Raw genomic sequence first — 27,527 nt, 5'->3', positions numbered from 1 at the left:
CAGATTATCTTACCTCTCAGTCATCCACACTCGCCCGTAGAGACAAGTAACAAAGCCATCAATAATGATCACGGTCAATACCCTCCCCCCCCTCAAACACAAGATTTTAAATCACCTCAAACTTTCTGTCCCTTTTATCACACGAGCCATTAATAAGCCCTCTCTCATTTCACCCTTAGCGTATAATACACCCCCCCCCTCCTAAAGGCCTCTTGATTCCGTGGCATGACAACTATTCACGCGTAACCCGGAGGCAGAAAAGGTCGGGAGAAACTGAACTCTGGAAACAACAACTGCAACACACTTAGGTGGTCAGAGTAACGTTTTACCAAATCCGGCTTCGAAACACGAGGATCCATATATATTTCATTAGCCCAATAAAGCACGCGGACTTCTACATACAATCAACACATTAGAGGTTCACGGCGCCATAAGCTCGTTGAACAGGCTTTGTGTGAAATATAACAGAGTCTAGGACTGCTTTTAGTATCCTGGTGGTCCAGTAGGTAGCATTTCCCGGTCACAGTCATGGGCTCGTGGGCCGTGAGTTCGAATCCTGGCAGGTTGATTGTATGTAGAAGTCCGTGTGCTTTATTGGGCTAATGAAATATATATATATATATATATATATATATATATATATATATATATATATATATATATATATATATATGTGCTGATAACCACAAGGAAAGAAGAAAACACGAAGTTCCCAAGCACTTTCGTGTAATTCACATCTTCAGGGGTGAGTACAGACTAGTCTGTACTGCGATTCATATATCGGCTCAGTATTTTGAAATAATAATGCATAGTTCATAAAACATGTAGAATGTACTTTCTATACGTACTGTACTCATATTTACCGGATTATATCATTTGTTTACAGTACATAATTTTATGATATGTACTTCGTGTGTAGTAATATTCACCAGATATAACATATAAGTATCCATATACTAATTCGTCTAACCTTAATTTACTGTTATTTCCATATTTGACTTTAACGGTACAGTACACATCAAGTGTCTTCTCAAAAAGCTTTAATTATCAAGACGTTCACGTATGTTAACATTTTCATTCATTTATACAGTTTATGTCGTGAAATATTTATGGTTAAATAAAGAGTAATTCAGAAGTGTGAAAATAGCGGTTGTGGTGACCAGAGGATTAAAATAAGCCGGACTCAAGGAAGGTCACGGAGAAATACTGGCACATGTAAGTGACCCAGTCCTCTCTTTCTCCCCCCTCCCCCATCTTATCCCTCGAACTCCTTCCCCCGTTTTTGTCCCCCCTCCTCCTCTTCCCAGATCCCAATTCGTTAGCACGAAGTAGTTTTCCTGAGCCCACCGTCGACACATCATCAGCACCCGAGTCTGGCGTTTTAAGTGTTATGGTTGTGATAATCTTCCCTACAAGGCGTTTTAATTCCGCTTGTGTTATCGCCCTCGGAGACGACACATAGGACAAGTATAGCTAGTGTTGGTGGGCCATAACGAGGTCTTCCCCCGGGGTAGCTTGTGTAACAACACTTGGCACAGGTGTGGGGACGAAATAGGTGGGGGTGGGGAGAACACCTGACTGTGCCGTCAACCAGCGCCACACGTCACAAGCATTCACAACTATTGTCACTTATCTTTTGTATAATCAATCTACTTCTGCGTTCTACAGCCTAGATGGAACCTCCAATATGAACCTTAAAAACTTTCGACACTCCAAAATTACCTGGGAATTACACGTTAGAGTAGATAAATGAGTATCATCCCGGGAGCCACGCCAATTGTGGCCACGTCAGCGACATTGTGTTGGAGGCGAAACAGCTGGAGGAGGAGGAAGAGGGGGAGGAGGAGGAGGGTGGTGGTAGTGGTGGTAGCGACCTCACATATAAGTATCTCCCACACCACACATTTACACACACACTTCCTGTATCAGAAACAACAACTGATCTACCGTCTTCACCTGCTATTTTAACTAGTCACCTCCCGCTGCTTCGACAACATGAGGTGAGTTTGTCAAAATGTAAGGCGCTAGTTACATCGTGCACAAACATCGGAAATTTACTTAATATAGTGAAGGGATGTTAGAAAAAAATAACACCCGAGTGATAATCTCCTGTACATATCTGTCCCCACACGATTCCACACTTCCTGACATTAAACAAAATCTCATGACAACACATCTTCCCTCCTATATTCCCCATACCAGTACCAGTATAATAATATACTGGACTTAGTTCTGTCGAACAGAGAAAACCTAATTAGCAATGTCGAGGTAGGGAACGAACTTGCAAACAGCGATCACAAAGAAATTCGATTCCAGTTAGATTTTCAGGGCAGACGTAAGGAAAATTCCACTAAAGTACCAGATTTCAGAAGGGCAAACTTTGACAGTTTAAAGAAGCAGCTGAGAGAGGGGGTGTCGCGCTTGGCTGTGAACCTGACAGATGACACAGACCTGATAACGAGATCTGAGATTGCCGAGTTCCACGACAATTTAAATAGTGAGTTACTTAATGCACAAAGGCAGAACATACCATACAAAAAACTCAGATCAGACAACAATGACCCTAAATGGATAAATAATTATTTAAAGAACATCATTGGCCAAAGGAAGGCTATAGGTAGAAGGATAAATCGTGGCGAAATTCACCTCCGGGACTATTATAGGGTATTGGCGAGTAGGGTTAAACCGAGATAAGGAAAGCAAAGAGGAATAATGAGGTAAGGATAGCAAGGGAGGCGAAGACAAACCCCAAAGGATTCTACCAAATGTATCAAACTAAAACACGAGAAAAGATTGGACCAATACGGTCAGACTTGGCGAGCTCACTGATAGCGACGGAGAAATGAGCAATAATTTGAATAAATATTTTTCAACAGTTTTCACCACCGAAAATTTAAACATGATACCCGAGGCACCGACTCTATTCAGAGATAGTGAAGAAAACAAATTAAGTGAGATAGTAGTGACTAGTAACGATGTTAGTAAGCAAATAGACAAACTAAAGCCTAATAAGTCACCTGGTCCCGATGAGATATTTGCCAGAGTATTAAAGGAATGTAAGGAAGAGCTTAGTATGCCCTTAGCAAAGTTGTTTAACATGTCCTTAAAAACAGGTGTAGTACCAGAATCCTGGAGGATAGCGAATGTAATACCGATTTTCAAGAAGGATAGATCACTATCTCTAACTACCGCCCAATCAGTCTAACATCAATAGTAGGCAAATTACTGGAAGCAATCATTTCAAACTCTATTCGAAATCACCTGGAGAAGCACCGATTGATCAATGATTCCCAGCATGGCTTCAAGCGGACGTTCTTGCCTAACTAATCTATTAACATTCTTTTCATCAGTTTTCGAATCGGTGGACGAGGGGCACAATTATGATGTGGTATATCTCGACTTTATAGAAGCCTCCGGACAGAGTCCCCACGAAAGACTAATTAGAAAGGTAGAAGCTCATGGCATCAGGTACATCCTTAAATGGATTAGGGCGTGGTTACAGGACAAGAAACAGCGAGTGAAAGTTAACGGCACTAAGTCCCATTGGAGCAACGTCACAAGTGGAGTTCCCAAGGCTCAGTACTTGGACCATTATTATTTATTATATACATAAACGACATAGATATCGGCATAGACAGCAACATAAGTAAATTTGCTGATGACACTAAAATAGGACGTGTTATCAAATCTGACGAGGACTCGGCAAAACTACAGGAAGATCTAAACAAATTTTCGAATGGTCTGAAAAATGGCAGATGAAATTCAACGTCGACAAATGTAAAGTACTCAGTATAGGAGATGTAAACAGGGAAACCAGATGCCAGATGAACAACGATGCCATAGAGAAATCCGACTGCGAGAGAGATTTAGGAGTAATGATAAGTAGGAACCTTAAGCCAAGTAAACAATGTGTTTTTGCTCGTAACAAGGCTAATAAAGTACTTGGGTTCATACAAACGAGTGTTAGTTACAAGACTAGCGAGGTCATCCTAAAACTGTATCTTGCTCTTGTGAGACCACACCTGGATTGGAAGCAGTAGGGTGTGTCGCGGAGGCGATTTTTTTTTGAGTTTGAAAAATCGGCCCATGGAATTAATGAGGTGATGGTTCTATGTGCAGAATCATGTGATATCTTCAGGTCAGTATTCCCACCTTTTACCAACACCACTAAATAGCTTATTTAAAGTAAAGTAAATGTATCAGGTTAATTTATTAGGATGAAAATGATCCAGAATAGTGAAACGAATGATCTTGACACATTTATTAAATTTATTATTCCTTTAGAAAACAAAATCATCAAATACAAAAACCGGTTTTACTACTACGACCCGGTGTTGCTGCACACCATAGAGAACATGTCTTTCTTGCTTCTGTTTTTACTCATCACCTCCCTGCTGACCACCTGAGCTCGGATGTAGCCTTCCCTCCTCTCCTGGCTGTACACATGACTGCTGGCCTCGCTCACTTGCTGTACACAACGCTCTATACTCTGGGTGTGCGAGGGCCAGGCAGGGACATGCATGGGGTTGTCCAGAAAAGCTCTGACTTGAACATTGGTGAGGCTGCAGGTAAGAGGGGGCTCACTGCCAGCCTGGATGTTATCCAGATCTATGAGATCAGTGAAGGTCTTGGCACCTAGATTGACTTCAGGAGTCTTCCTGACCCTGAAGGAATCGTCACCAACTGATTCGTCATGCCCAGATCCTCTCATAAGTCTCATATCCAAGATCTTTTTGACTGCCACTCTTCTCTCCTCCTCATCCTTACTGCAGAGCATTGTCTGCAGAACTGCCTTGGATGAGCATGGCCTCAGAAGACTCCTCACAGTCTGCTCCACAATCTGAACAACCTTCCTTGGCTGACTCCTCAGGAGCTCAAGCTGGAAGAGAACATGCCTCGGACCTTCGGAGAACGATGACTTGACCTTGGTGTTAAACCAATTTGGCAAGTAGACTCTCACGATGAATTGGACAATAAGTCTCAGGTTGTGAAGCTGGTTCCCTTTCAGTTTATGATGAGAGACCCAAATTCTGCAGAACCTGAGAGCCGTTGTGAGCCACTTAGAATGTGAGACTGGACCTATCTGCAGGTAAGCAAGTCTATCAGGCATGACCCCAGTTTTGATGGCACTGCAAATCATGTAACCATAGTACTGGTCAGTACCCAGGTCGTCAATGACAGTATGTGCAAGCTCAACGAGTGGAGGGCCAACTGTGATTTTTTCAAAGCTCGGATTTATTTCTAACTCAGTGGCAGAGTCCAGCATCTTGCCAAGAGGACCAGACCATCTGTTGTTTGAAAGAGTCTTGCCATCCAGCTCCTGGATCAGATGTCTGCGTGGCAACTCGTTGGTGTGGAGGTCACAAACAATCCAGACCAGCTTCCTCCCAATCTTCCGCTCTATCCACTGTATGACCCCCCCTTGCCACCCTGTGTTCGTGTTGGTGCTGTCCCCTCCAATGGCCTGCAGGGTCTGGTCTACGTTCTCTCTCTGAGCCAGTTCACAATGTTATCTGCCACTATCTCAGCTGGTTTCCTGATGTCATCTTTCTCTGGAGTGAAATGCCACAAATACTTCCCTCCTGGTTCACTGCAGCAGGAGTAGTGTTCTTCCTTCACCATGGCAGGGAACAACTTGTCAGAATCTCCAACTTTCTGACACTTTAGTGTCATCCCTTCTCCCATCAAAGAACAAACAATTGATTCCATTTTCTCTTATCCCCTTATCAAACTCCTCTTCTAGGTTACTGACAAGTTTCTCCTGAGCTCTCCTTACTTTGTTATGATTTATCACCAGGTGAACATCATCAGGTGTTATCAAACCACCGTCAATCCAGGCAGCTGTTGCTATCTCTGCAGTTTCTCTGAGACCAGTGTGGTGTCGCATGCTGGCCATAGCTATGCTCGGGATATATTTCCTATTTCGAATCTTATGCCTGGAAGGTTTGGGATCATTATTTTCTGGGTTAGGGACAAAGTCACCATTCTCCTGGTCAGCACTCGGATCAGCCATGGGGAAGTCATTAAACTCTGAATCAGCTTGACTCCAATCATCGGCCTTTTTTACCTCACCCTGGGCCTTCTCAAATCTCTTTTCCTCCGCAACTCTTCTCCTCTTCTGTCTCTCTGTGGCAGCCTCCTGTCTCTTGGACTCCGGAATATCTTGGCTAGAAATCATGAGAGCCCCTATACTGCCAGTCTTCTCTCTCTGTGCTTTGACAAATGCCAGTTCGATCACAGGAATCTTCAGTTCACGCTTGCAAATACAGGAGATGTGGGCCTCGGATTTACAGTCACTTGCAAGTAATTATGTCAAATAACTGGTCCAGTTACTTGGCAAAGCTGTCCTTAACTGCAAGTTTTCCTCTCCCAAGAGAGATATCTCTCGCCTTTTCCCAACTGGCTAGCAGTCTCTCACTAATCTTCTTCTGACTTGTTATGACTGGAGGCTTGAACTGAGCGTTAGCCAGAGTGTACTGTGCCAAGACAGCTTTGGTCATATCACTGGCAATGTCTTTGTTTGTGTAAGTTCTTTGGTTCTTTTCACTGATTTGCCTGATTAAAACACCGTATCTCAAAGCATCTCTCAATGTAGGCAACTCCGACTTCAGGAGCTCTCTCCCAGACCCAAGATAGTGACTGAGATGGCTGGATTTTTGGTTCCTCGTCCTGACACAAGCAGCCATCGCAAATATTATCAACTTATAAATGCATCAGAATCTGAAACAGAAAAAAATATTGTAAGTTGGGTTGTTAAAGAATGAAGTCAGAAAGCAATGTTCACTATTTAATTGTAATGCACTAATGCAGCTGTACGTTAGATTTTTGATAAATTTCACGCTAAAATTTACCTAGCAAAAGGATGCAAAATATTTAAACTGAAATTATTTTCTGTTTATATACACTAAAATCTACCAAAAAAGTGATGGGCCATTAGTTTTAGCTGATCTTCCCTCCTATGACACACCCTAATTAGGCAGTTCAGTTCTGGTCACCGTATTACAGAATGGATATAGAATCCTTGGAAAGAATTCAGACGAGAATGACAAGACTAATCCCGGGCATTAGGAACCTTGAGTATAGAGACAGGTTAAAGCATCTTAATTTGCACTCCCTTGAGACGTAGAGCGAGGGGCGACCTGATAGAGGTGTATAAGTGGAAGGCAGGGCTAAACAAAGGGGACATTACAAAGGTACTCAAACTATCCAACCAGGAGCGAACTCGTAACAATGGTTTTAAATTAGACAAATTTAGATTTAGGCGTGAAATAGGTAAACACTGGTTTGGAAACAGAGTAGTGGATGAATGGAACAAGTTACCAAATATCATCATTAACGCAAATACGCTGAATTGCTTCAAACATAAGTTGGATGCTCATATGAGCAATAGGGGTTGGGTGTAAACGGGACTGCCCAGTATGGGCCAATAGGCCCGCTGCAGTTTCCTCCATTCTTATGTTCCTTCACCATTTTAAATCTTCTTCCATTCTTCTTCTGTCATTACTACTTTACAGCCCTCGAGATCTTCCAGTCATTTGTTTACTGTATTAGTGTACGTATATCAAGTTTGTCTATTTTCATTGTGTACATTTCCGTATCTGTATAAAAAGAATCATTCGTACCAGGAAGTTTATTTATTAGTACTGAATATTACCCCCCCTCCCCCTCCTCCCTCAGTAAACCCCCTCCCCATCCTCCTCCTCCTTCAGTAAACCCTCCTCCTCCTCAGTAACCCTCCCCATCCTCCTTCAGTAACCTCCTCAGTAACCTCCTCCTCAGTAACCCTCCTCCTTCAGTAACCCTCCTCCCCCTCCTCCTTCAGTAACCCCCCTCCCCATCCTCCTTTAGTAGAATGGCAGGGAGAACACCAGCCAGAGAGGGAGGCAGCACTAATGAATTAAACTATGGCTGAATTCACCAGGATATACCCATTTTTACCTAACCTAACCAAACCTATCCTACCCATCCTACCCAACCCAACCTATCCTTGCATACTACCTCTTGTGACATTCTCAGTGGCCCGTTCCTTCTAATATCACACACATATATAGTTCAGGTGTGTGTGTGTGTGTGTATGTCATCTGTGGCTTGGATGAATTAATTCCTCTTTTTTTTCGTCGTTGGTGTATTTTGTTTTAAACCAATTGATGACATAAGAAATTTAACATAAACCTACAGACTGAAATAACTTTTTTAATTACCTTTTGGTGCTAAGAGTTTTATATTGTATCCCGAAAGCTTAAGAAAAAATAAAACTTCCTATATATCGCTATTTCGTTGGGGGTCCAGAAGCTATGCGTAATTATTTATTCATATATAATTTGTATCTTCATCTTTCTGTATCGAGGAATATTAAAGTAAATTATTTTGTTATTGCCTTGGTGAGTACATCAGTTAGGTGTCAAGTTTTTCATCAATGTCACAAGCTGATTGTAAGGTAACTAACACGGGTGGTTGTATCTGTTTGTCAGAGTAACGGTGGCATTGTTGATGTTGGTGGCTGTCTTGGGTGCCACTGAGGCATCCTCGTTCTTCGGCAGCAACGACGCAGAGGCTGAGGAACATGAAGTGAAGAAGAGGTAACTCTCTCTCTCTCTCTCCTCTGATAATTGAGGAGTTAACACCTCTGCTATAATTTGCTATGGCTGTTGCTGTTTTCCTTCTTCTTGTCATTATTATTATTATTACTATCATTATTGGTATCAGTAGTAGTAGCAGTAGTAAGCCTGTTTCTATTATTAATATACGTAGCTACTATATTTAATTACTTTATCATCAACACCATTATTCCTACAGAGAAGTTGAATCAGAAGATGTAAAGGAAGAGGAAGGCGCGGAGGAAGAAGGCGAGGAGGAGGAGGAGGAAGAGAATGAAATAACAAGGTAATTATTTTCTAGTCGCCGGGGATGAGAACAGAAGGATTATCCCAAAAGTTACATCGTGACCTGGTTGAGGTGTGGCTTATCTTTTTCCATGGTCAGGTCTGCTCTGCTGTGTCTCGGAAGAACAAGATCTTTGGCCCCTAAACCAAAAACAGTTGCAGGCATAGACTATGAGGCCAACAGTCACCGAATGACGCCAAGGTAGAAACTTTCATATCAGGTTAGTTAGGTTATAGAATGGTAAAGAAGATATGGCTATAAGGGGAAGTTGAAAGCCATTTAACACTAATAAAAGAAGTAGTGAAGCTGCCATTCATTCCATGAGAAAGATATTTGAGCAGTGAGATTGTGCGGCCGTTCTCCTGGCTGACGCTTCCATCGCATTCAACATAATCAACCACAAAGCTGCACTGTACAACATCAAGATCAAGTGTCAAAGCTTTGCAATGTATGTTGAAAGCACCTACAGGAACCCATCAGACTTCTGTAGAAAAGGCTTCAAGGCCCTAAGAGGCGATACCATCATACATTCAACTGAGGGAACAACACAGGAGGACCCTGTCGCCATGGCAATGTACGCACTAGGCCTATCAGTGTTCCAAAATACAATATAATTTAAAACAATCAAGGTCAAGCAAGTGGAATATGCTATTGACTTTACTAGAGCAGGAAAAGTGGAGGACATCAAAAAGTGGTGGGATCTGGTAACTTCACTTGGTCCAAATATAGGGTACCACTCAAATGCCAGCAAGTCCTTCCTCAATGTGAAACCTGAATACAATGACTGGGCTATGGAGGTGTTCGGTGGAAGAAAGGTAAAAATAACAAAGAACGGCCAAAGACATCTAGGAGCGGTAATCGGTACGAAATACTTCAAGACCGAGCACGTAACGGGAAAGGTAAATGAGTGGGTGAAGGAAATCTAAGCTCTGTCTGATCTTGCTAAAACGGAGCTACATGCGACGTTGCGGCATCTACCCATGAAGTCAGGCATCATTGGAATTACCTGATGCGTGATATCCCTGATATCAGACCCCTTCTCCGTCCTCTGGAAGAAGCCATCAGCGTCATTTTTATTCCAACATTAGTGAAACTCTTTCATTTACCCCAGCAGGAAGGTCACTCCTTACACTGCCACCGAGACTGGGAGGAATAGCAATGACCAATCCTGAGGAGCTTGCTGCCACCAAACAATGGAACTCAAGTCATACTCACAGCAGCCCCCACTAAGCACATAATAGCTCAGAATGCAACAAGTGAGGTGGATACCAACGAATTAAACAAGACTCGACGGTCCATCACGACAGAACGGCACACCCAAAGTGATAAACTGCAACAACTGATGCTTCAATTGCCAAAGAACGTAAAAAAAATAACTATAGCGCAGGAAGTGGGCGCCTCGAACTGGCTAACAATATTACCGATAAGGGCAAAAGGCTTCAGCCTTAATAAACAAGAATTGAAAGATGCCATTGCTTTAAGAGTCTAAGGTATGGTTGGCCAGCATAAGGTTTGCCCTCCCAATGCATGTGTGGCTCATCCTACGATATTGACCATGCCATGGTGTGTAAGAAGGAGGGCTTCGTATGCATGAGGCATGACGAAGTAATCTCACAGCAAATATAATGAAGGAAATCTGCCATGGTGGAGCCGACCCTCCTTCCGTTGGACGGTGAGAATATCCATCACAGTACTTCCAACACATCTAACGAAGCTCATGTGGACGTCAGCGCTCGAGGATTCTGGATGCGGGGAGGCCAGGATATTCGACCTCCTGGCTGTATGTCACCATAACTTGTCTCTTGAGGCTGCACACAAGAGGAACAAGAACGACAAAATTGGGGTGTATTCATAGATAATTTAGAATGTGGACCACGGCAGCTTCACTCCTCTTTGGTGTTCATAACCTCTGGCAGGATGGGACCAAGTACAAAACGCTTCTGCGCAAGACTGCCTGAGGTTTTATCTGAGCAGAAGCCACGTCACAGCCTGGCTGAGATGTCGACTGTCCTCTCTGCTTAGGTCTGCATTGCTTTGCCTCAGGGGAACGAGTTCGTCGGCCCCAAAGCAAACAACAGTCGCAGATACTGTATTGACTATGAGGCAACAGTCACTGAAAGCTGCAAAGATCTGCGGCTCAACTAACTCAATACAGTTAGGGTAACTACTTTTGTAATAGGATATTTAATTTTAAGGCAATAAAATGGCGGCGAAGGTGTGGCTGTTGGGGAAACTGAAGGCCACGTTTTAAAAAATTAAATGTAGTAGTAGTAGTAGTACCAAGCTCTGTCTGAGATTGCTAACACAGAGCCACATGTGGCTTTTGCTGCATTCACCCATGGAGACAAGCATCGTTGGGACTACCTGATGCTTACTATCCCTGATATCGGATCCCTCCTCCACCCTCTGGAAAAAGCTATCAGTGTCAATTTCATTCCCAAATTAGTGAAACATCCTCTCTTAACCCCAGCAGAAAGATCACTTTTTGCACTTCCATCAAGACTGGGAGGTATGGGACTAACCAATCCAAAGGAGATTGCTACCACCGAACATCAAAATTCACTTAAGCTCATGGCAGCCCTCACGGACCACATAATAGCCCAGAACGCAACAGGAGAGGTGGATACCAGTGAAGTAAACAAGATTCGTAGGTCCATTACGACAGAACGACAACACTGCCAAAATGGTAAGCTGCAGCAATTGTTGCTGCAGGTACCAGAAATTTTGAAAAAAAGTAGCTATAGCGCAGGAGGTGGACGCCTCGAACTGGTTAACTACGTTACCGATAAGGGCAAATGGTTTCGGTCTCGATAAACAAGAATTTACAGATGCCATTGCTCTAAGGTACGGTTGGCCAGTAGAAGGTTTGCCCTCCCAATGCGTGTGTGGCTCTTCCTATGACGTCGATCACGCCATGGTGTGCAAGAAAGGGGGCTTCATATGCATGAGGCATGACGAAGTAAGGGACCTCACAGCAAATATGTTGAAGGAAATCTGCTGGGATGTCATGGTAGAACCGTCCCTCCTTCCTTTGGACGGTGAGATCTTCCAACATAGGACTTCAAACACATCTAACGAAGCCCGTGTTGACGTCAGTGCTCGAGGATTCTGGACGTTGGGACAGCGAGCTTTCTTCGACATCAGGATTTTTGATCCCATGCCCGCATGTCACCGTAACCTAGCTCTCGATGCTGCACACAGGAGGAACGAGAACGACAAGATAAGGGCATATGGGGAGAGAGTTCAAAACGTTGATCAAGGCAGCTTCACTCTAGTGTTCACATCCTCTGGTGGGATGAGACCAAGTGCAAGATGTTTCTACGCCAGACTCGAGGAGGTGATCTCCGAAGAGAAGCAGCAGCCCAGCAGTTATGTTACAGCCTGGATGAGATGTCGACCGTCTTTCTCTCTCCTTCGGTCGGCTTTGCTCTGCCTCAGGGGAACGAGAGCTTCTGCCCCAATGCCGACAACTGCTGCAGATATTGACTATGAGGCTAGTCACAGAATGCCGCATAGATCTGCGGCTCAACTAATTCAACACAGATAGGATAGCTACTTATGTATTAGGATATTAAATATTAAGGTTATAAAATGGCGGTGAAGGTGTGGCTATTGGGGGAGGCTGGAGGCCACTATTAAAAAAAAGTAGTAGTAGTGGTGGTAGTAAGCCTGTCGTTTCTACTATTAATATACGTAGCAACTATATTCAGTTACTGCACCATCAATACCATTATTCCTACAAAGAAGTTAAATCCAAATATGTAGAGGACGAAGAGTACGAACAGGAACTCGAAGAGAAAGGAGAGAGTGAAAGAACAAACCGGTAACTAATTTTACCTGTTCAGTGCAACCCACTGTCTGTCTGTCTGTCCATCTCTCTCTCGCTCTCTCTAGTGTTTAACTTTCTTTCTTTCTTGTATTTATAGAGATAATGAAGAAGAGGAAGAAGAGGAAGAGGAAGAGGAAGAAGAAGAGGATGAAGAAGAAGATGAAGAAGAGTAATTTTAGTGTCTGGTACGTTACTGTCACATACACACACACCATATCACTAAAAAATAAGTTAATGAAACTTTCTCTATAATAAGTATTTTCATATGTATTATAACACAGATCCAGTGTATGCCAATAAAGGGATTATTATTATTATTATTATTATTATTATAAGTAGTAGTAGTAGTAGTAGTAGTAAACGTAGTGGTACTAGTTGAAAATAGTCTACAAAACCATTAACTTATTTTTGTAGGTCAGTTTAGGGCAGGAAGACTGGCAGTTCTCAGGGGCCTCTTCTTCCATCCCTCCCTCGTGCTCCCCCCTTCCCTCACCCCCCACACCCTCAAAACCTATTCACAATCCCCACTCACTCACAATCCCCCATCCCCTCACAATTCTTCTCATTCGAATTAGGTAGTGGCTACGTTGAGGCACACAGACCCAGAACATATGAAGAAAATTTTAGCTTAACGATATAAATAATACACATCCATTGACTGCTTTCATATTCATTATATTCACTTACTAATTATAAGCATTATAATATTAACTTTGCTATTTTACTCCCATTACAGAAGCGCTGACGGTGATGATGATAATGGTGGACAGAAAGAAAAGCAAACAAAACCAATTAATTAATAATATCTCTAGTCACTCCATTCATAGACATATCTTAATCATGTTCACTTTCCACACAGTAATATATCGTCGTATGTTACTTCCCTCTCTGTTATGGTATCTCAGATGAGCTTATACGATCGAACCAAGGTGCCTCATGATTACAACAAATTCGGTGCTATGGTTTACACCACCACCACCGTGCGAGTATAGGTATATAAACAAAACACTATCGAACCCACATACTAAAGGATGCCAACTCATTAGTATAACCACCCAGCCACTTTAATATAAAATCAAATAATATAAGGAAGGTTAGGTAACAATAATACAAATAGTCATTTAGCCAGATATACCGACATACTCGTTTCTTCCAGCAGATGTAAAGATAACTGTGCTTCCATATATTACTAACATACGCACATAAAAAGACAATTTAAACGCCCTTCATTATTCAATTAATTATATGTGAAATTATATAACTTAATTATACATACAGTACATTAAAGAAAGCATAAATAAAACCGTGTATTCTTACATATACCTATGTCTTATTGCTCGAGTTTTAGATATTTTATATTATACGAGTATACGGGGTGTGTGTGTGTGTGTGATATTATTAGGGAGTATTTGGATGAGAGGTGTATTGACATGTAAGTATATAGATGGAGTTATGTGAGTATGTAGAGATGGAGGTGTGTAAACATATCGACAGAGTTATCTAAACAGATCACTACCATCATGTTAAAGAGAATTTAAGATAAAGATAAAGAAGAAAGATAAATTTTCATCACTTTAAACAGGAATGCACTATACTATAGGACTAGCTGTCTGTCTGTCTGTCTGTTCTGGGCAGCTGAAACGGCACAATCCTTTTTCATCAAACTTGGTGGAAAAATCGCAAAAAATTCGTAGAGTGGAACAAACCTGGTCCCATGTCGATGGTTTCTTTAGGAAGGCATTAATTAACCATTTTATTTACGATGGAAAACGATGTAAGTCTATGGACTTGACGCACCCTAATTAACCATGCAAGTCTACAGACTTGCCGCACCCTCATTCACTGTACGCTGTCAGCCGGATACAATACAGTACAATACCGTACCATACAATACCATACAATACAATACATAACGAACTATAAATATTTGTAAGAATAAAACAATTATATAGACATATAAGACTCACAACTTGATAAGATATCCGTAAGACATAAGCTATTGGAAATGTGATTAAATGTTTTGTTATTAATCCAGTGTGAAATGTATTGGTATTGGTGGTACAATCCTAATGGTCTCTAATCCTGTTGATTGGGTGAGGTTAATCTGAGTTTATTGAGATTAAAGATAAAGTCTGGGGTTTATTCTACCTGTGTTAGTCTCAGGTACGACCCTTATTGTAACAATCACGACCATGATTATAACAACCAGGACCATGATTATAACAACCACGACCATGATTATAACAACCACGACCATGATTATAACAACCAAGACCATGATTATAACAACCAGTACCATGATTAAAACTACAATGACCATGATTATAATAACCACGACCATGATTATAACAACCACGACCATGATTATAACAACCACGACCATAATTATAACAACCACGATCATTATTATAAAAACCACGACCATGATTATAACAACCACGACCATGATTATAACAACCACAACCATGATTATAACAACCACGACTATGATCATAACCACGATCATGATTATAACAACCACGACCATGATTATAACCACGACCATGAGTAGAACAACCACGACCATCTGGAAAACAATGTCGCTGTACGCTGTCAGCCGGACGGCGTTTGCGCGCTAGCCAAGCACGAGTGTTCGAATTTTCAGGCCTTGGTAAACTGTACCTCGGGACGGACTCGCTACCGGGCACAAAGGGCCCACGATCACTTGTTTAAGTCTAGTGACGTGTATTAAGTACCAGTTTATAAAGTACTAAGGAACTATCAATCTCTCAGTTTTTAATTAATAAAAAGAAATTGCTTAGATGCTGGTATTGCTTAGTTCATATAGTGAATTTGGTTAAACTTGAATGGCAATTTAAAGCCTTTATATGATAATTAGCGAGTCTTAAATTTAAACTTTAATCGAGAGAAGTGATGACTCAGGCCAGTTCTTTCATTCTACTTCACAGTTAATGAAATTGGACAAGTTTTCAAAGGATATGTCCATGAAATTTGCCTTTTATCCAACTCGAGAAAAACATCAGTATTAGATGTTGTCAGTGGTGTATATACTGTATACAAGCTCTGGTGTAACATGTCATGTGACCCCTGGTTAGCTAGCTAGGAAGATAGGTTATTTATTGTTTTGAAGTGTAACTGTTCAATTTGAGTAACGTCGTTAATAAAAAAAGAACCGTTATGATTGTCTCGATTCCCTTGTGTTGACAAAAACATTGTCATGCATGTCTTTGATATTAAGCAGCGATACAGTGAGCCATAAGAAATAACATAATCCAACGCCTGGCATCCCTGTTCCTCAGTTATCACCGGATACACCATTATTCCCCAGTTATTCTCTCTCCCTCTCCCCTCAGCTTACCTCTGGTGTGAGTTCCTACATTCCTACCCCTCACCAGCCTTCTGTACTGCTAACATAAACAAACCTCCCTCAATCCTCAGTCTCCCTCTTGGTCTCCTCCCCCTAACCACGCCGTCTCACAAGTACAACGAGGAGAATAAAATAATTAAGAATAAGGCAAGAGAAAGAAAAACAAAAAGAGCAAAAGTAAAGAAATATAAATAAAAGAAATCAATAGAAAATAAATGATCTTTTTTTAAATATTATTATTACACTCGTTCTGACGTATACTATATAGAAAAGTTATTCGGTCAGTGAGAAAGTTACAGGGAGGCCAAGGTTGATTATTTTGTTTCATGCCGTCATGCCAGGCCATATGAAAGGCTTTGCTTCTGTCCTTATTCCAACACTGCACAACACTCCACCCACCATAGCATAGTCGGCCTGCTCACATGCCAGGGGCTATGGCAGTAGAGATGCCCTGGAATTGGCGAAAGCCAGGCTCGCATGGGCTGTTAACTACTCGGTATGAAGTGTACATAATATATTTATCTTCATTTAATGATATAATACAGAGGTGCTTTCAAAATTACACACACACACGCACACACACGAGATCACCTTTCTCCTATCACCGTTTGTATTAAAAAGCTTCCTTCCAATTATATTTTATTCTACAACTACAAGAACACTACACAGTCTAAGCACTATTTTGGTATTGGTATCCTTTATATTTTCAATTACAACTTATATTGAAACGTCGCTCACCATCAGCAGCTTCAGCATAGAACAGTATATCTTACAGCTTCAAGGACACCTAAATAAGTATCGCTATTTCAAGGAAGTTCTTCATTCACAACAAACATGAAACTCACTCAGGTAAACATAAAATTAGTCAACTTTCAGGAAACGGAAATATTCATATGATCAGATGCAAATATTGTGTACAAACGATGTTCACCTGTGTACACCCCTTCCTACCTGTGTAGAGATATTACTGCAATGTTTTTTCTTTAGTTTCTTAATATATTTGCATTTTTTTTACTATGGTCTTAGTATATCTTCGTCACATACTGTTACTCTTAAACAATATTTTATCACATTGGTTTCATTTATATACATTTAAATATTTTATATATGATTTTCCTCTGTGATCTGTTAACACTCATTGCCTAACAAAATAAAAAATAACGTTACTAAATATAAGAAATTAATAAACTGTTTAGCTTTCGTATACTTTTATATATATTGTGTAACTGTTGGTATTTTTAACTATATTATTTTCTTGTTTTTTCCACAATAGTAATCTCACGGGTGGACGGTAGAGCTCGACACAGGCTTTATGGTGTAATAATAATAATAAAAATAATACTAAGAAGAGCAACAATAACTAACGCTTTATTGAAGGAACGTGGCAGTGAAATGACTGAAAATATAGTTACATAATTGGGGAATGGATCACTTGATTGACCAATATTATACAAGTAACATAAGTGATATAAATATGATATATCAAGGTGGGGAGAAGGTCATATTACAGGGCATTTCAACATAGTAACAGTGCAAAAGTAAGATAAGCAGAGAGTGAACACCTTGGTTGACTACGAGTTGTTGATGGGACTGGGCTGGTCTGATAGTGATCATCAGTACGTGCTCGTGTGGGTTGGGTGCAGTTGTGGTGTCGAACAATTCCCGGACGTGGGATCTCGGGTGTAAAAAAAATAACCTTGGAATGACTGGAATACACCATTTCACTATATAAAATCGGAAGAGAAAAAGTAAATTTATACATTACGATTGATATAAAAATGAAAGAAAATTACAACTTGGAAATCGGAAGGATAGATAAAAAGAAAAGATAAAATATAAGAAAACATTGATAATACCAAAGAAAATGGAGAGGTTGAGAAATGGGAAGATGAAATATAACCCCCCCCCAAAAAAAAAAATAGGCTGGAAAAAGACCAATTGTTATTATTATTAGCGAGAAAAACTTAATTATATAACTACTAATTAAACGTTAAATAGATTAGGACACCTTCTATATTCTAAGAGTTAAACATTTCAATTTATAACCAAAACGAAAAAGGACCAAAAATATTATTGAATTACTGTATAATCGTTGAAACGCCTCTGGTGGCTGTACATGGGTGTGTAATTATCCGAACGTTAATTTAAAAAAAAAGTATAGGACATACGAGCGAAACACCTGTGATATTGGTAACATGTAATCCATCTCATTCATTTTCCATTACTGTACTATTGGAAGATAGTTAAAGATAATTAGACTTATGACAGACAAACTGATTTTATAACCACAACCATAAATAAAATCATTTAATGGATATAATTTAGTTTCCAGGTAAAAAAACACAAAAAAAGGTACACCTATGTAGTGGTACCTGGCAGGTGGGATGGGGTGACGATGCACTCTTCTTGTGTCAATAAATTATTCAGATATAAAGATCGACTCCTCGTTTCCTGCTACAGTCACACTCTTCCTCACCGTCGCATCTTCAGGCCCTAGCAGCACTACGACCCCATGACTCAAACCAGCAACATGAGGTGAGTATCAAGCCTCGAGGGAGCTTAGTTCCTCGGGTGTGTTTGGTCCTCGTCTGATATTGCCTGTCTTGTCATCATGTTGGTATCTTGCATTACTCCTATTAGTGTGTACTTTAGCGTCGTATTTCCTCTATGCATCAGTATATTCTCAGTATAGATCGTCCGCCCTTTGGTTCATATTCACGGTAGCAATATCACCCGGATGTGAACATCGATTTGTCTTTAGTAATGAGACGTGACCATACCGTATTGAAGTTGTAATTAAATATTATAATCAAAGACGTTCTCTAGTTCTCTCTCTTGTGTGGCAGCGGTGTCTGAAAACGGTAGTACGTCGATCCGTCCGTCCGCGTTAGTGCGATATACCAATTCCGTTCATTAACTGGGCCAGAAATCACCTGGTTGGTCAGTATCTTTCAGTACAACAGTCTTAGTTTTCACTTAACTCTGTACTTATGTCTGATTAATTTTGCGTATATTTTTATGGAGTAATATTAAAGTAAAGATGTCATTCTCCTACACAGTTATACCCCATAAATGAAAAGTTTACCCCAAATTGTTCATTGAATTATGTAGAGTATTTTAAGATATATTCGCCCTATTGTAATGAAGGTGACGTCATTAAACTGTGTATAGACTGACCCACACCCGACCTTTCTGACCTTATTGATGGATGTTTGTCGCATTTGAAGGATTTTTTTTATTGCGGGTAAACACGTCCAATTAACTAAAGTTATATATAATTACCTCAATGTGTAGATTATTTCAGAGTAGTGTGTTGCACTTGGCCTTGAATAATATGTTTATAATGTTAATGTAAAGAGTTTGTCGCTATCGTCGTGTCCATCTTGTTCTTTGTCGTTTGTCACTATCTTCATCCTAACATCCTGATGGCTGTTGGTGGTGAAGTCAGCTTGTGATATAGTGACTTCACGAGTAAGATGCTACAGACACAGAGGGTGTAATGTACAATCCACCTCAAAAAGTATCGTTAGCCATGGGGGTCGATGTGATTCGAGGCTTTCTGAGCAATGTTACTCGACCTGTTTTGGAACGGTTGGTAGCTCTAAATCCGCGAACTTTGAGCATGAATGAGTATATACTTTTTCGAACGATGTGGATCCTCCGAGGCTTCATATCCTATATTACATGACTCGGAATGGACGTCTTAAATGGATACCAACGCCATGTCAATCATCAAAGGGATCTTACATCGAATGGAGCGAGTAATTATTGGGGAAACATCACAAGAGGGTATACGTTACACTGAGATAGTATGACGAACTAGGGTGATCGAACCCATAGTATTATGATGAGTTTGGCGCCATGAAACAATTGGTACCACACTGAAACTTATAACCACAAGATTTAGTGTCTTACTGTTCGCTGCAAGTCCAGTTGATTTGAAACCTTATTTCGGTGTTAAACCAATGCAATTTACATATTAGTAACATGACATATCCCTTTACGCACTCACACAAAGACACACGCATGTATATATTCAACACACACAGAGCTGGGTACACACTAACAACACCTTACCCTGGAGTCACCTCGCAAGCTCTTGAACGTCAGGGCTTTGTTACTATACTTCCTCTTACTGTCATCCATCGCCTCTCAGTGTGTGTGTTTAAAAGTATCCGTGAGGTATACTTTCAGAAATTTCTCTTTCATTAGCCCATGCACTCCCCAGTAACTTTTTATCCATGCATTAAACATTCACCTCCTCGCCCCACTCTAGGTTCGCCCTGGTTCTGCTCGGTCTGCTGGCCCTGGTGACAGTCAACTCAGCCCTCTACCTTGACGTTAGCGATTCGAGTGATTCGTCCTTTGAGATGGATGATGAGCTTGACTTCGACATTTTGAAGAGTCGTATGAAGAGGTACGACTATCCTGGAGACGAGTAGGTAGGGGTGACTGGTGACTTGGGTGGGGATTGTGACTGTATGACCAGTTAAAGGGAGGACTGAACAATATATTAACAGTTCATGGATGACCAATTAAAGGTATGACTGACTGGCCCGTTTATACTATAACTGGAAGACCACTTAATCGTGAGACCAAATTATCACTTAATAAGACTGAATTAACAGCTAATGACTAAACTCAACCAGTTAATGATGAAAATAGACATCCATTTAAAGGTTAGACAAATCCAAAGTACTAAAGGGAGATAATTCATCGTACTCAAGGGAGATATATAATCGTACTCACAGGGTTAATTAATGTATTTTGCACTATCAACTTTTACAGGCAAGTAGATGCTGGCACCATGGTCACTGACTCTACCATTACGACCTTTGACGACAGCAGTGAAGAAAGCGATGAAGGAGGTGAAGATAACAGTAACGAAAGCAGTGGAGAAGGAGGTGAAGATAGGAGTAGTGAAGACAGCAACAACGACAGCAACAGCGGCAGCAACGAAAGCAAATAATCATACAACTAGAAACACAACGCACTTTCTCCTTCCAATAACAACAAAAGATGGAAAGTGAAGAAGAAAACACTGGAAAAAAAAGTCAATTAATCACTTGCAATGTGAACTCAATACACTATTCGTTTGCAACAAGACCCAAGGGTAGTTTATACTCTAATGCAAGTATTATATATATATATATTTGTTGGTTGGTTTTCACGTGTTGAATTAGTTGCATAAAAGAGGCACATGAGGCAGTGTGGATTGGTTGTTTTACTAAAGGCAGAATGATAAGTTAATTTTGTTTTTATAGTGTTGGGGGAATAATAATGATAGTAATGATCATGATATTGGTAATAAGAATAATGATAATAGCAATAATAGTATAAATGGTATCATTGCAACAACAGCTATAAAAAACAGCAACAAAATAACAAACTCAACACAAATGAAAACAACAAGAACAGCATAACAGCAAAAAAAAAAAAATAATAATAACACTCACAATGACAATACCATCAACATCACCAAAACATAACACAAAAATAATGACAAAAATGAATAAATACTGTATTAAATAAACTTCAAAACATCACAGGAGACCAATAACATCATGACTCCCTCTCACCACCACCCCCCCCCCCAAATGGTGATTACTAGACATCCATATGATAACACAACACCACATCTACTGCATACCACCACTACGATATCAAGTGCTTACCCTAATAAAGGATACCATGAGATAACTTATTTTTACTGACCCTCTCCTTCCTTTCATTGGCTGACAATCTGGGCGGTTATAAAATGCGTTCTTTTACGGTGCCATTTCTTCCTCAGTAAAGTATAAAATGTGTCTGGTTTTGTTACTGTTGCTTCATTCAACCTAATAGCATGACCCATTAGTAGTGTGTGTGTGTGTGTGTGTGTGTTCGGTTTATCACATAGAATAATAAATCTTCTTTGTCTTTTAAAAAATAACACTCGCTGTCCCGATTTCTAAAAGGATACACTATGAAAAGCGCCACACTTAACAACGTCACATATGGTATCCATTTTAATTAGATGTTGTATTATATATTCACGTCATGGGAAGATCTGCCTACACCTCCAGCGGGATGTGGGGGATCGTGAGGGTGTAAGGCTGTGGTCTACCCGAGTCCTGGCCCCACTAATTATTCACAGGCAGGTGACCCGGATACCTGAGTCACGTTTATGTGATAACTTATTTCTTTACCTTTTGTCTTTTTTCCTTATAGGACAGATTAATAGGAGACAATAAACAGTCTTTGTTTTAATGGTAAAAAGATGGTCGAGATGATAAAGATTTTCTCCCAGTTATAAGCGTTCGAGGAATAACAGCATTTGGGGTTGTATTACTGAAGTGACAAGGTAAGTGACCACCTTTTACACTTGGTAATTGAAGCACTTTAACCAAAGACCTCGTGAATGGTGATTGAGAAGCCATGGCAGTTGAAGCAGCTAAAACTAAGCCCTACTGAGCGGTGCTTCACAAATCTTGAAGTGTGATTCATGCCCATGGCATTTGAAGCCTCTAAATTTAAGACCTAATCAACGATGCTTAATAAGCCCTAGCAGTTGAAGCACATAGTACACAACACTTATAATGTGAAAAAAAGGCATAAATATTTTTCTGTGATATTGTCATTATTCCCCACATCATCACGATTGGTTAACCTTCGTTTATCTTATCAGTGGAGGATCGTGAAGAATGGAGGAGGGAGGACGTTCCTCTCCCCACACATCCTGTTTCACTTTCTTCGTCGTTCTTTGGTTCCATAGACTGTTCTCTATTTCCCTTTTCCATTTGTTCTTACCTTCTTTTTTCTCATCTCTACTTGCCCCTTCGTTCACTTTCCTCGCTTTTCCTCTCTTCCTTTTCCTTTCTCGTCTACGTTCCCTTGTCTCTTTAATGGGGTAAGCGGGTGGAGAGGATGTTTGTGTTAAAAGTCATGTAATGTTTTACTGTGGTTCAACAACTAACTGTGTGCGTGTACTATAGACTAAACATAAGAATTACGGGTCTTTTAACATTTATAAAAAGAAAAAAAAGTCACGTGTCCCTCTGGTGGCGGAGGGGAGGACCCAATCACCACAGATCTTCGTGTCTTTTATAACCTTGTCTCCCACCATCATCACGACAACTCCGAGATTTATGACATCCTCCAACAAACGTCAACAAAAGTTTATAAAGAAATGGAAAAAAAAAATCCTTGAGGGGAATTTCCATCAAAGGAGAAGAGGTTTGCCGACGAAGATTAGATACTATGGTCTTATAAAACGGCTCAATCCACTGTCATACAGATTCATAGAGATTCTTAAGTTGATTGGGATCACCTGAAGAATCATCCCCCACTCCCCCTTATTTCATCTCATGGTTAACTACAACACTAACCCACCCAAATGTCGCGTAACGTAACTTAACCTAATCAAACCCAACTTAAACAACCGCTAATCTTACCTAACCTAAACTGTCGCTAATCTAACCTAACGAACCTAATCTAACTTAACCTAAACTGATCTAACCACCTAACATATCCCCCCCCCACCCCCCCTTAGGTAGTGTTAAGAGTGGTTAATCTTAAGGTGATATAATCTGGGGGTGAATCTTTTAGGTGATGATGCATCGACTATTTTTACCGATTATCTGGCTAAATAGTTGCGACTGACTGACTGACTGACTGACTGACCCGATGAAGCAATCCTCTAACACTCGTCCTGCACTGCCAGTTTCATGATCATCCTACAGTTAACAATATTATGACCAATTTTTCATCACCCTCGTTCCTTTCTGTCAACATTGAAAGGACCTCTGAGACCTGTGTACCCTGATATGTATCTGAGTGTGACAGTCACGTTCTCTTCTATTAAATAACGCTGTATTTTGTAGACTTATTGATATTCACTTTTCTACATCGCCTATAGTGTGGAGTCTTGCGATTTTTATCTTATAAATGTAAAAAAAAAAAACGAAATTAACTGTAGGTGATACTATGAATATTTATTTGTTGGGCGAAAGAAACGATTTTGTTATAATGTACAGTATTAAACGTCAAGTTAGTCAACAGTAGTAGGTAATACATTAAAGTAATTACTGCCGTTTTATGAAGGCTGTTTTTATTTTCCTTTTTTTTAAGAATTTTCACGCTATATCTCACTTTCAGGAGGTTACACGCAGTGGGGTGTAGTGTTGCTCGTTTAAGACACGGGCTGTATAGTGTTCAGCCACAGCGAGGTTGCATAGTTACACGATGTATTATTCCCTTCTTGTTCATCATATTAAAAAAACTTGCTATTATGTCACACAATACTGGAGACAAACTCACCATATATAAAGATCTGCCTCACATACTGGTTGGGGGATTATGCGTATGTATCATTAACTCGGATTTGTATATTAAATGTTACTTTGTGAGAATAATTGTAATATTTTTTTTCTTGTCCGGAATGTGTCATCAATTTAGAACATTTTTAAGACGATTCAACTTCCTTAACCTGAAATGTGTTTCTACTTCGAGTATAAACAGCAAAGTTGAGTAATTATTTAACCAAACTTTAGTCGACCTTTTGTGGTTTACAAATTTTCTACGGTCATGCACCGATTATGTCCCGAGGGTACCCACTGATTAGAGGGTTCAACTTGTACTTACATTTACACACATACATGCATTTGTGTGTGTGTGTGTGTGTACGTGTTTGTATGTAAGTTTTTACCTCTGTGTATATGAATTTATACATTTACGTACATATATACCTAAGGCTTCACATTATGGTACTGGTGACATGTGGTAGCTATAGTGAAGGCCAGTGGGAGGTGGAGCGGCTCGCGGCTACAGTATATAGTGTTCCTCACACCTGCCAAGCACTTCAATCACCCCTGCCCTCACCCTGCGACTCACACAGACATCAGCATGAAGTGAGTATCTCATTACCTAGCAATTTGATTATCCATTTCGCTTCATTATACTTTCAAGTTATTTTTTTAGATACCGTTTGTATATGCACTGTACATTGGACCATATGAACATTAGTACCCCAGCTTATTTCACCGTGAGATTAACTACCTCAACGCTAACCTAACCTAAACCCCTCAGTTAGCGAGTGTGTGTTTAATCCATCCAGTGAAGAAAGCTGGGGAGGCTAATCTTCTTGTGATCCTGTGAGTTCAATTCCTTCTATATCATATATGTGTATTGTTCATCCACTCAATTTTCAGTTGTCAAATATTGGTCAATTTTATCTGCTTCTTTTATCAACTTGAGTTTTTTTTTTAAACCAATTTCAATCGAATTTTAATCAATATCTTTTTCTCTTATCGGTGTATGTTAAGTCATGCCAATTACCCACTATAGTGCCTTCAGTTATGTTAGTCTACTTAGTTCTCTACCGACTCTCAAACAGTATCATCTCCTACTATTGAATTACTATCCCATCAAACTATTACACCCAAACCTATTCTATTTCTCTTAATTACATCAATATCCTGTAACTTATGGGTGATATTCCTCACCTTTACATCCCAAATCTTATCAATTATACCTGTACCTATAACTTTGTCCGTAAGAGCAGAGAAGATAAATGGTTCGTAATGAAGGTGAACAAATCCACCATCGCTCAATATCACGTAACTCCTTGACCTTGATAAATGCTGAATAAGGAACTCATATGATATCTGGTAATGCAAACCTATAAACATGAACACAAGTGCACGCATACAGTTGTAGTTCTTTAAGTGGGAAGGTGTACAAATCTAAACCACTTCACATTACAAACATCATTATATTCCTCATCATCATCCTCCTCTTCTCCAGGTTGTCACTGCTAATGTTAATAGGTCTGGCGATAATGATGACAGCCACGGAAGGCCGCCGCACCTCCAAGGATGAGTCCCACAGGTTCAAGAGGTAAGAGTAACTACCGGCAATAAGTACAGTACAGTAATTATGACAGGATGATCCAGTGCTCTAAAATAACACTTGTGGATAGAAGCCTCGGTACTCTAAATCAAGATCATATTTTGGGGGGTTTATATTGAATGTATAGCGGGATGTATAGCGAATGAGGAGTGAATTTATAACATATATATATACCGAGTTTGATATAAGTGTATTGTACTTCTTGATCTAATTAGGGCAAAAGTTTTTCATTATTATCTATTGTTCCAGAGATAATGATGAAAAAGAAGATAAAGATGATAACAAGGACGAGGACAGCGCCGAAGACGATGATGATGATGATGACGATGATGATGATGATGATAATGCCAAGAAAGATGATAAGAAGAAGGACGATAAGGACGACAAAGGCGGCGATAAGGATGACAATAAAGAGAAAAAGCCGAAAGATGACTAAAAGGCCAAATGTTGCCACCGAAAGAAAATGAAAAAGACGATGATGATGATGAAGATAGATGTTAAAAATAGGGCATAATGTAATAACCATTACCTCGCCTTTCCTTAAAAAAAATAGTTATTGTATTTCATATAATGATGTATCTAAATACTTCTCGTTTTACCTATTCGAAGAAAATTTCGACCCGTGAATATTTTTTGTCTACTAATCGAATAATAATAAATTAATTACAATGATTGATATTCCAGTAATTTGTTTAGCAGCTTCTGTACTTGACTTTATGTAGCAATAAATTACGCTTGTTTTAGAAGAGCATAATGATATAGTTTGACTTATTAACCTTCAGTAAACTTATTTGTGAAGATCATATTACAGAAATTTGTGATCGATATTCTATTTAGTCTTCACTCATTCTTATTATCATTAATATTACTGTATTATTAATAGTAGTAGCAATACGTGTGTACTGGTTCCCCTCTGAGCTGAATAAAATCATCTGGTGTTAGCCAAATAAATTACCAAAAAGAGGCGACCCCGTAATGAAGGGGTTAAGGAAACAATATAGTACCTACAATAATTTCTATGCCTGTCTCGTAACAAAACAATAGATTCCTTGGTAACATTCTAAGGTGCTACTGTGTTAATAGTTACACCTGTTAATCGACAGTCACCTTTTTTTGTTATTCAAGTTTTCAATCTCAAATTTCGTCTTTTACAGTCCAGTAGGATTAGGATAAACCAGAGCAGGTTATAACAGATTAAACATGCAAATTATACCCTCTATCCTTCAGGCTGCTCCTTCGCAAGATTTTCACAAGGTTTGATAATAAATAATACAGGTATCACAATGCTCTCACCTGTCAGGTAAGTCAAAGTGTGGGTTGCTTTAACTTATTATAGCTAACCTTTACACAGCCCGATGTTTGTCAATTAATTATAAGGAAAAAATATGGGATAATGTTTGGTAGGGTTTCATTAACGCCTTGTGGAGGTGACCCTGGGAAAGCGGGGGTGACCATAGCCCCTCACCCCACCCCACGGACGACACGGGTGTATTCATGCCCTGTACTTAATAGATTCGAGGAGCCAAGGACAATAGACTCGACGGTCAATGCTGTCTGCAA

General features: G+C 40.0%; 3 protein-coding genes across 3 annotated transcripts; all 3 read left to right on the top strand.

The window, feature by feature from the left end:
* The first annotated feature begins 1,874 nt into the window (after nt 1-1,874).
* On the top strand, nt 1,875-14,015 carry LOC121870863 (histone H3.v1-like). The gene is made up of 5 exons (XM_042372839.1): nt 1,875-2,000; nt 8,472-8,579; nt 8,797-8,883; nt 12,810-12,897; nt 13,449-14,015. Exons 1-4 carry the CDS (start codon nt 1,996-1,998, stop codon nt 12,883-12,885), a joined length of 276 nt encoding a protein of 91 aa, XP_042228773.1. The 5' UTR covers nt 1,875-1,995; the 3' UTR covers nt 12,886-12,897; nt 13,449-14,015.
* A 4,488-nt stretch (nt 14,016-18,503) lies between these two features.
* Nucleotides 18,504-21,776, top strand: LOC121870862 (clumping factor A-like). Its single transcript, XM_042372838.1, has 3 exons — nt 18,504-18,614; nt 20,356-20,496; nt 20,868-21,776. The coding sequence occupies exons 1-3, from the start codon at nt 18,592-18,594 to the stop codon at nt 21,046-21,048; spliced, it is 345 nt and encodes a 114-aa protein (XP_042228772.1). The 5' UTR covers nt 18,504-18,591; the 3' UTR covers nt 21,049-21,776.
* Nucleotides 21,777-24,901: 3,125 nt separating this feature from the next.
* On the top strand, nt 24,902-26,726 carry LOC121870861 (pheromone-processing carboxypeptidase KEX1-like). The gene is made up of 3 exons (XM_042372837.1): nt 24,902-24,967; nt 25,863-25,955; nt 26,217-26,726. The coding sequence occupies exons 1-3, from the start codon at nt 24,963-24,965 to the stop codon at nt 26,401-26,403; spliced, it is 285 nt and encodes a 94-aa protein (XP_042228771.1). The 5' UTR covers nt 24,902-24,962; the 3' UTR covers nt 26,404-26,726.
* Nucleotides 26,727-27,527: the final 801 nt, after the last annotated feature.

Source organism: Homarus americanus, unplaced genomic scaffold, assembly GCF_018991925.1.
Source record: "Homarus americanus isolate GMGI-L3 unplaced genomic scaffold, GMGI_Hamer_2.0 scaffold50490, whole genome shotgun sequence".
NCBI lineage: Eukaryota > Metazoa > Arthropoda > Malacostraca > Decapoda > Nephropidae > Homarus > Homarus americanus.
The sequence above is the reverse complement of the archived record's forward strand: the minus strand, read 5'-3'. Positions and strand labels throughout refer to the sequence as shown.